This window comes from Coregonus lavaretus (assembly GCF_964263955.1).
Source record: "Coregonus lavaretus genome assembly, chromosome: 39".
Taxonomy (NCBI): Eukaryota; Metazoa; Chordata; class Actinopteri; order Salmoniformes; family Salmonidae; genus Coregonus; species Coregonus lavaretus.
Genome location: NC_140026.1, coordinates 8,259,098 through 8,269,556, shown reverse-complemented (window position 1 = coordinate 8,269,556; position 10,459 = coordinate 8,259,098). Strand labels below are relative to the sequence as shown.

The 10,459-nt window shown below is 43.7% G+C and overlaps 1 protein-coding gene across 1 annotated transcript; it reads left to right on the top strand.

The window, feature by feature from the left end:
- Positions 1–205: 205 nt before the first annotated feature.
- Positions 206–4,534, top strand: LOC311113077 (ras-like protein family member 11A-like; the record flags this gene model as incomplete). Its single annotated transcript, XM_084156209.1, has 5 exons — positions 206–356; positions 1,734–1,790; positions 2,023–2,105; positions 3,727–3,897; positions 4,232–4,534. The coding sequence occupies 5 exons, from the start codon at positions 206–208 to the stop codon at positions 4,532–4,534; spliced, it is 765 nt and encodes a 254-aa protein (XP_084012335.1).
- Positions 4,535–10,459: the final 5,925 nt, after the last annotated feature.

Here is a 10,459-nt window from a genome sequence, read left to right as displayed (position 1 = left end):
GCGCCAAAATAAACTTGATTCTGTCCATTTGTTCCGCACTCAATGCAAGTGATCTACAAATGGTAGGTACGATTGTTTCGAGTAGCAGCCAGAGGAGACGATTATAATTGATGTTCTTATCGAGAGACAGTGGAATATTTTAGCAGTGGGGGGACGAGAAAGAGACGAACGGCATTCCTAGACTGGACTCCTAAGGGGCTTCTAAATGCGTCTTCTTGTCGACCCACCGAGAACAATGAATAGTGGTTCTAGCAACTTTCTGCTAGTTCCAATACCGGAGTATCCCATTCTAGACTGCGTGCCCAACAAAAACGTTAAGATCGTGGTTTTAGGAGCGAGCAACGTCGGGAAAACAGGTAGGAGACATGGTTGATAACTTTTGGAGAAGTGCGCTGCAGCGCACCGTTAGAATCTGAAAACCAGAATCAATGTGAAAGAGTTATATATTTGAGTTGATCTATCAATTTTAGGCCTATAAGTAATTTTCCTATGCAAATAGAGAATGATGGCTAGAATGAAAATAATTAATTTGCATCAGTTTGTGATAAACGGATTGGCTACATATCCTTTTATTATACAGACAATCCATGTCAATTTCTTTTAAAACAAATTGTACCTATTACTATTTCCACCTGTCATTTAGATCAGGGCTGTCAAACTCATTCCACGGAGGGCCTAGTGTCTGCAGCTGTTTTTATTTTCTTAATTTCAGTTAACACCTAGACAACCAGGTGAGGGAAGTTCTTTACAAATTAGTGACCTTTAATTCATCAATCAAGTACAAGAGAGGAGCGAAAACCCGCAGACACTTGGCCCTCCGTGGAACGACTTTGACACATGTGACTTAGATATTGTATTAGGCTATGTCTGTAGGATAGGCCTCTAGGCTACACACTTTCTTGTGTACCAGTTGGACAGCAAGTGCACTACATTTGACCAGGGCACATAGGGGTCTAGTCAAAAGTAGTGCACTATGTAGGGAATAGGGTCCAATTTGGGTCGGGATGCAGACAGACTGATGGGAAACTGGTCTATATGTAGCCTGCAGTAATCTCTATTGTCAACAATGAAAGATAAGTAGCCTGCAGTAATCTCTATTGTCAACAATGAAAGATAAGTAGCCTGCAGTAATCTCTTATGTCAACAATGAAAGATAAGTAGCCTGCAGTAATCTCTTATGTCAACAATGAAATATATGTAGCCTGCAGTAATCTCGTATGTCAACAATGAAAGATAAGTAGCCTGCAGTAATCTCTTATGTCAACAATGAAAGATAAGTAGCCTGCATTAATCTCTTATGTCAACAATGAAAGATAAGTAGCCTGCAGTAATCTCGTATGTCAACAATGAAAGATATATAGCCTGCAGTAATCTCTTATGTCAACAATGAAAGATACATAGCCTGCAGTAATCTCTTATGTCAACAATGAAAGATACATAGCCTGCAGTAATCTCTTATGTCAACAATGAAAGATACATAGCCTGCAGTAATCTCTTATGTCAACAATGAAAGATACATAGCCTGCAGTAATCTCTTATGTCACTACTAACGCCAGGGTAGTGGGTTCGATCCCCGGGACCACCCATACACAAAAAAATGTATGCACGCATGACTGTAAGTCGCTTTGGATAAAAGCGTCTGCTAAATGGCATATTATTATTATTATTATTATTATTATTATTATTATTCTCAAGGTGTTTCTCAATGGACACTCTCGTTGTTTTATTCACAGCGTTGATAGTCAGGTTTCTGACCAAGAGGTTCATCGGGGACTATGAGGCAAACACGGGTAGGATTTGTATCATTCTCACAGTGCACATTCATATAATATCTGTAGTTTCACATTGTAATAACCTTGAAATAGCCACACACTAGTTTACTTATCTAAAGCCTCCTGTGTAAAAAAACACCAAAAAAAACGGATCAGTACAAGGCATCCTAATGTGTTGCGTCATCATTAATTTGTTGCATATCTAGCCATGATGTGTAGTCAGTCATGTGTTGCTAATCTCTGTTTCCAGGGGCCCTTTACTCCAGAAAGATAAATCTAGATGGAGAACAGGTCTCACTGCAGGTTCAGGACACACCCTGTGTCTCTCTACAGGTAGGTCTCTCTCTCTCAACACAAGCTTGCGTCCCAAATGGCACCCTATTCCCTATACAGTGCACTACTTTTCACCAGATCCTTATGTGCACTGGGTCAGAAGAAGTGCACTACAATGGGAGTAGGGTGCCATTTGGGATGCCCATGTGTCTCTCTAGTCTAAAGGGAACTCCTAGTCCTCGCTACAGCCCAGGGGTCTATCTAACCAGACCCGGGCCAAATATAGGTGAAATACTTTCAAATGTCAAATCCTTTAAATTACATGCCAAGTCTCCCTTGGGATAGTGGTCTTCTAACCTCAGTGGGACTCGCTGGTTAAATAAAATTAAAAGTTACAGTAAATAAAAACAGAGCCTATTTATGTATTTGACCCAGGAGTGGAAACATCTCCTCGTTTAGCGTTCTTCATTATCAGTAAGAAGATATCATGTGACAGTAGACCAGAGCCCCTATCCACAAAGCCTCTCAGAGTAAAGGCGCTGGTCTACGATCAGTTACACCTTTTAGATCATAATGAATAAGATTATATGGGCAGGTTAGGACCTGATCCTAGATCAGCACTCCTACTCTGATACACTTTGTGGACATGAGCCTACAGCCAGTATCAGGGCATATCTCAATGATCTTTCTCTACTCTCTGTAGTGGTTTTGATGATTTCAGTGACTCCCTAAGGTAGTCTCCCATTCATTTATCAAACTCACTTTGAAAACGAACCACCTGTTCAAAGGCCTGGTCTTGTAAACAGACTACAATCTGAGGTAAAGAGGGCGTTCTGTCTGAGGTAAAGAGGGCGTTCTGTCTGAGGTAAAGAGGGCGTTCTGTCTGAGGTAAAGAGGGCGTTCTGTCTGAGGTAAAGAGGGCGTTCTGTCTGAGGTAAAGAGGGCGTTCTGTCTGAGGTAAAGAGGGCGTTCTGTCTGAGGTAAAGAGGGCGTTCTGTCTGAGGTAAAGAGGGCGTTCTGTCTGAGGTAAAGAGGGCGTTCTGTCTGAGGTAAAGAGGGCGTTCTGTCTGAGGTAAAGAGGGCGTTCTGTCTGAGGTAAAGAGGGCGTTCTGTCTGAGGTAAAGAGGGCGTTCTGTCTGAGGTAAAGAGGGCGTTCTGTCTGAGGTAAAGAGGGCGTTCTGTCTGAGGTAAAGAGGGCGTTCTGTCTGAGGTAAAGAGGGCGTTCTGTCTGAGGTAAAGAGGGCGTTCTGTCTGAGGTAAAGAGGGCGTTCTGTCTGTCTGCTCCATAATCGCAGAATAATAACCATAAGCAGGCTTCTCATAATAACACTAATAAGTGTGTAGGAGGGTGGATGAAAGCATCACTAGCTACATCAGTTTGTACCAGTGGGTTTTGAGTATTATTGACAGACAGATGTGACATGCTATATTGGGTTCCTGAGTGGTGCAGCGGTCTAAGGCACTGCATCTCAGTGCTTGAGGCGTCACTACAGACCCCCTGGTTCGATTCCAGGCTGTATCACAACCGGCCGTGATTGGGAGTCCCATAGGGCGGCGCACAATTGGCCCAGCGTCATCCGGTTTTGGCCGGGGTATGCAGTCATAGTAAATTAGAATTTGTTCTTAACTGACTTGCCTAGTTAAATAAAGGTTAAATATTTTCATCCTTTCTCCCCTCCAGGACGATGCAGAGGGGCTATATTGTCAGGAGCAGATCAACAGGTCTATCTACTGGGCGGATGGATACGTCCTGGTGTTCTCCATTACCGACCACAGCAGTTATAGAACCATACAGCCTCTTTACCAGCATGTCAGACGCATCCACCCTGCAGGGAACATACCTGTTATACTAGTGGGTTTGACTGTTATATTACATCTATTTGTAATGGGAGCTTGATGTTTTTATTATTATTTTACTGTTCTATTTAAGTCACCCCGTATGTCCTTGTCATACTGGTGTCTTCTGTACCTCAATTGGTAGAGCATGGCGCTTGTAACGCCAGGGTAGTGGGTTCGATCCCCGGGACCACCCATACGTAAAAATGTATGCACACATGACTGTAAGTCGCTTTGGATAAATGCGTCTGCTAAATGGCATATATTAGATAGATAACCTTTATTTTATCAGGAAGTATTTCTGGACATCGCCTTAACATTTCTCTAATCCTTCTCTCCTCTCCTCCCAGGTGGGCAACAAGAATGACCTCCTCCGTGCCCGCCAGGTGCCGGCTGACGAGGGCGAGACGTTGGCAGCCTCTCTGGGTGGGCCGTACTTTGAGGCGTCTGCCAGGGAGAACCACGAGGGGGTCCACGCCGCCTTCCTGCACCTCTGTGGCGAGGTGAGCCGGGCGCTGGGCGGGGGTAACGGGGAGAAGAGGAGAGGGGGGCTGCACCTGGCCCGGCCCAAGTCACCCAACATGCAGGAGCTGAAGAGGAGGTTTCGACAGGTGCTCTCCTCTAAGGGGAAGTCTTCCACTAACACCCTGTGATGATGATGATGATGATGATGATGATGATGATGATGAGAAAATACTATTTTTTTTAGTTCGAAAGGTTCTGGTTCCGGAATTGGAATTCTGGATTGAGCCCAGTTGACTCTCCTGTGATGTCATTTCATTGGAACAGTGAGAAGAGAGAAACAGTTCTGGATTGTATTTATTTGGATTGGAATGGAACATTAAGATAAAGAGGTGTATATATTCCCCTTGTGGAAGGAATGACACAGAGACAGCAAGACTTCCAACAGAGTGTGCTACGTGGTATGTCATGTCACAAGCCTTTCTGACCATCCAACCAATGGTGACAGAGGAGACTGAAATACTGACTTTGACTGACAAGCCTAACGGACCAATCATAGGCTACTCTGAGATTGCTATTCGTACTGAGCTGTCATGCAGTATCCTACTCTCCTTGCTACTGATACATCTGAAAATGTACTGTACCCAGAGGCCAAAAAAAACAATTTCTGCGTCCAAATGGCACCCTATTCCCAATTTAGTGCACTACTTTCAACCAGGGCCTAAGTAGTGCACTATGTAGGGAATGAGTGCGTTTGAGACGTAACCTATATATTTTCAAAATGAAAAACATGGACAGGCCATGGTTAATTAAATATCATTGCTAAATAAACGCGTTCAACCACAGTCCTTGACATAATATGATATACCATTTAGCAGACTATTTTATCCAAAGCGACTTAGTCAAGCGTGCATGCATTTTTATCTATGGGTGGTCCCGGGAATTGAATCCACTACCCTGGCGTTACAAGCGCCATGCTCTACCAGTTTAGCTACAAAGGACCATCCTGGTCGGTACTTATCTGAACCAGCCTGATTCCCTCTGAATAGTCCCTAACCACAGATCTAGGATCAGCTTACCCTACCATTAGGATTAGCACTAGCTGACCAGCGCTTATAGGGGGAACTTAAGCCAAACCACTGTCAGGCCTAGGGTTGCTGCTTGCAAAAGTCTGCTAACTTTTCTTACATTTCTGGGTTTTCCAGAAATCCCGGTTGGAACTTTCCTGGAATAAGGAGAGAATCAGCAGGACATTTGGAATCCTTCAACCAGGATTTCTGGAAAACCAGGGTATTTTGTGAAAAGCTACCGTAATTTTGCCACCTTAGGCCGGCCCCTTTAGGGAAAGATATGTGCAGGCTCCATTTTCGACGGATGTATCTTTCTGGCTGACTTTTTAATAAGAGGCCAGAGAGGAAGAGACATGGGCTGTGTTCCAAATGGTACCCTATTCCCCATATAGTGCACCCATAGGGTTCTGGTCAAAAGTAGTGGATTATATAATGAATAGGGAGCCATTTGGGACTCAACCATGGAGAGACATGTGAATTTGAGTTCTCATGACCTTTCACCTCTATCTGCTGTGTCAGAGTTTTGTGGAACACACCAGAGGTTAGGGAGCGCCCAGTTCCCCCAGACGCCCACGGATACACACACAACGACGCCTGGGGCACAGGGTCAGGGTTAGGGTTACTGGGGCACAGTGTTCCACAACACATTCCTCAGCATCTGGAATCTGGTCGTTGCCCCCAACCTCCTCCATACAGACACACACACACACCCCACAACCTTTTAACCTCTGACCCCTGACCTATCAAATTAATCAGTCTCAGTGTGTGCCAGTAGAAGGATTCATTTCACTATAGTGGCTGAGTATCGCTTTGCTGGGTCATGTTCAGTAGGGACAAAATGGACTTAAACAGGTATGGACTACCTGGACTTGTCCAATAAGAAATACACTTTTCTTTTTTTTCTGCAAAGTGTTTTAAGCCGTTTACCTTTGAGTGCTCTATTTAACACAACCCTGATGTTTGAGATGTAGTTTAGAAATGCTAATAAAGAAATCTGAACTTGTGTGAAGTCAAAAATGAGAGAGCAGTAATTGACCTCATTCTTCAACCATTTTAATTTTAATTTCCTTCTCTTCCTGTCTCTCAGCATCTAAACTCCCCGACCCCTTGTACACAAACATAGGCGTACACACACACACTCACCACAGCCATTATAAAGACCCTCTTCCGGTATGCCCCTGGCACCAGAGCCCTCATTCCAGCTATCCTCCCAGAGCCAACAGTCAGCCCCCACTGAAATACCACAGTAGGACTTATCAACCAATAATGATGCCTATGTTACAAATAGTAACAGAAACACTTCATATTTACGTTTTTGTCCCAAATGGCACCATACACCCTATATAGTGAACTGCTATGGGCCCAGGTGGCCAAAAGTAGCACACTATATCCAGAATAGGCTCTGTTCAAAAGTAGTGCACTATGTAGGAAATAGGATGCCATTTGGGACTTACACTTATTTCCCTCCAATTATGTCTGAATACCTACCAGACGAGCCAGACAGTAGCAACATGGCCCCAGCCCACCATAGAAGAAGAGCTCTGACAGTAGCAACATGGCCCCAGCCCACCATAGAAGAAGAGCTCTTGACAGTAGCAACATTTCCCCAGCCCACCATGGAAGAAGAGCTCTGACAGTAGCAACATGGCCCCAGCCCACCATAGAAGAAGAGCTCTGACAGTAGCAACATGGCCCCAGCCCACCATAGAAGAAGAGCTCTGACATTAGCAACATGGCCCCAGCCCACCATAGAAGAAGAGCTCTGACCTCTGAACACAGCTCTCTGCAAGGCTTGTATTATCTCATTCTTGTATCTCAGAGTATCTTCCTGAGGACTCTCACAGCACAGAGGGCCAGACCTGTGATGGATATCACTGTCTGACGGAGAGAGGACTAACTGTTCTCCTCTATTATTAGTTGGGCTTGGCACACAGTGGAACACACACACACACACACACACACAGAGGAAAGGAATGAATGGGAATCCATGAAAGCCTCTGGTTACCAGTTCCCACATGAGCAGAAACACACTTGTCTGTCTTGCATGCATAAATACACACAGAAGGTACACAAGAACACACACATCCCGAAGGCTCACTATTGAACGATGAACATAACCCCTCCTTCTTCCCCCTTTCTTTCTCTTGCACACACAGACACACACACACAGACACATAGCTACACACATTTTTACATGACATTTTAGTCATTTAGCAGACGCTCTTATCCAGAGCAACTTACAGTAGGGAGTGCATACATTATCGTACTTTTACGTATTGGTCTCCGGTGGGAATCGAACCAACAACCCTGGCGTTGCAAACGCCATGCTCTACCAACTGAACACACAGACACGCACACTCCTGTCTTTCTGTCTGTCTGGTTCCCTCTCTGAGCTCCAATCTACCTGGGAAGTTGAATGGCTTCCATATGCTGTTTTACTAGGACCACGGGAGGAATCATTCTGTTGTGTGTGTGTGTGTGTGTGTGTTAGTGGAGATTGCTATGTATGTCAATTTTTCCACGCCAGCTCTGTTGATCTTTCCCCTCCTTGTTTCTCACGGGGTTTGACTGTGTTTGTGTGAATGTAACAGTCTTTGACATGGCCTGATGATGGATAGAGTCCTGTTTGTTGTTGGATTTCTCTTGGGACAGCAGTGGAACTGGGAGGCTTGGTTGCAATTAGTACCACTAAGAAAATATTACTGAAATGGTACAACGATAAGTTACATTTTACCAATGTATTCACTGACTAAAGTATTCAATAAAGGGCTGATAAAGATCATTTATATCCCCACAAATTACTTTCAGAACATAACACAAAAAAGCGATTAATCATTTGCTCTCAAGCATCTCAAAGAGGGTGTGTCCATGCGTGTGATGACAACCTTCTCCTTCCCTGTTGTTGATGATCTCCTCCATCATCCTCCACTGGACAACTCTCTCCTGTCCCTCACGTCCCACCACCACCGCTGACAACAACATAACCAATGAGATCACTCCCTTTGACAGATTAACCTGGTTCCTCTCTAGGTTTCTTCCTAGGTTTTGGCCTTTCTAGGGAGTTTTTCCTAGCCACCGTGCTTCTACACCTGCATTACTAGCTGTTTGGGGTTTTAGGCTGGGTTTCTGTACAGCACTTCGAGATATTAGCTGATGTACGAAGGGCTATATAAAATAAAATAAAATTGATTGATTAACCAATGAGATCACTCCCCTTTGGCAAATTAACCAATGAGATCACTCCCCTTGACAGATCAAATTGATAACTTCCTGTCTTCTGATAATGGGCCTCGCTCTCGCTTGGGGTCAGAAACTGCCCCACACATCTAGGATCAGTTTACCCTCTGAATCTAACCATTAGAGGGGGAAGTTCCAACTTCCTCCTACTCTTCTTAACCTGTAAACTAGCATCTCTAGTATGTCTCTATCACTGTGAAAGCAGGATAGTTGTGAGAGAGCTCTAAAAATTTGATGAATATGGGAAAGTCTCGTTATGAGAGGGATTAGAACGTGGAACATGGAACATGTTCTAAAGGAACGTGTTGCTGGACATGGAACAGCTGTTGGTCTCGCTAGTGTGTGTGTCTACGTGTGTGTGTGTGTGTTAGAGTGGGCGAGGTTGTCAACGCCTCGTCTCGTTATCAGAGGAGGCAGGATGTGGTGGTTTGGAGACCGGGAGAACACTCAACCAGACAATAACCTGCTGGGATGAGGAGGAGAGAGAGAGAGAGAGAGAGAGAGAGAGAGAGAGAGGGGGAGAGAGAGAGAGGGAGAGAGGGGGAGAGAGAGAGAGGGAGAGAGAGGGAGAGTAGTAGAGTGTTAGAGTAGTAGAGTAGTATAGTGTAGAGTAGTAGAGTAGTATAGTGTAGAGTAGTAGAGTAGTAGAGTAGTAGAGTGTAGAGTAGTAGATTGTAGAGTAGTAGAGTAGTATAGTGTAGAGTAGTAGAGTAGTAGAGTAGTAGAGTAGTAGAGTAGTAGAGTAGTAGAGTAGTATAGTGTAGAGTAGTAGAGTAGTAGAGTAGTAGTAGAGTAGTAGAGTGTAGAGTAGTAGAGTAGTATAGTAGTAGAGTAGTAGAGTAGTAGAGTAGTAGAGTAGTATAGTGTAGAGTAGTAGAGTAGTAGTAGAGGTAGTAGAGTAGTAGAGTGTAGAGTAGTAGAGTAGTAGAGTAGTAGAGTAGTAGAGTAGTAGAGTAGTAGAGTAGTAGAGTAGTAGAGTAGGTAGTAGTAGATGTAGAGTAGTAAAGTGTAGAGTAGTATAGTAGTATAGTGTAGAGTAGTAGAGTAGTATAGTGTAGAGTAGTAGAGTAGTATAGTGTAGAGTAGTAGAGTAGTATAGTGTAGAGTAGTAGAGTAGTATAGTAGTAGAGTGTAGAGTAGTAGAGTAGTAGAGTAGTAGAGTAGTAGAGTAGTAGAGTGTAGAGTATAGTAGTAGAGTAGTAGAGTAGTAGAGTAGTATAGTGATAGAGTAGTAGAGTAGTAGAGTGTGAGAGTAGTAGAGTGTAGAGTAGAGTAGTAGAGTAGTAGAGTAGTAGAGTAGTAGAGTGTAGAGTAGTAGAGTAGTAGAGTAGTAGAGTAGTATAGTGTAGAGTAGTAGAGTAGTAGAGTGTAGAGTAGTAGAGTAGTAGAGTAGTAGGTAGTAGAGTAGTATAGTGTAGAGTAGTAGAGTAGTAGAGTGTAGAGTAGTAGAGTAGTATGTAGAGTAGTAGAGTAGTATGAGTAGTATAGTGTAGAGTAGTAGGAGTAGTAGGAGTAGTAGAGTAGAGTAGAGTAGTAGAGTAGTAGAGTAGTAGAGTAGTAGAGTGTAGAGTAGTAGAGTAGTAGAGTAGTAGAGTAGTAAGTGTAGAGTAGTAGAGTAGTAGAGTAGTAGAGTAGTAGGTAGAGTAGTAGAGTAGTAGAGTGTAGAGTAGTAGAGTAGTAGAGTAGTAGAGTAGTATAGTGTAGAGTAGTAGGAGTAGTAGAGTGTAGAGTAGTAGAGTAGGTATAGAGTAGTAGTGTAGAGTAGTAGAGTAGGGGTAAGGAGTAGTAGAGTAGTATAGTGTAGCTACG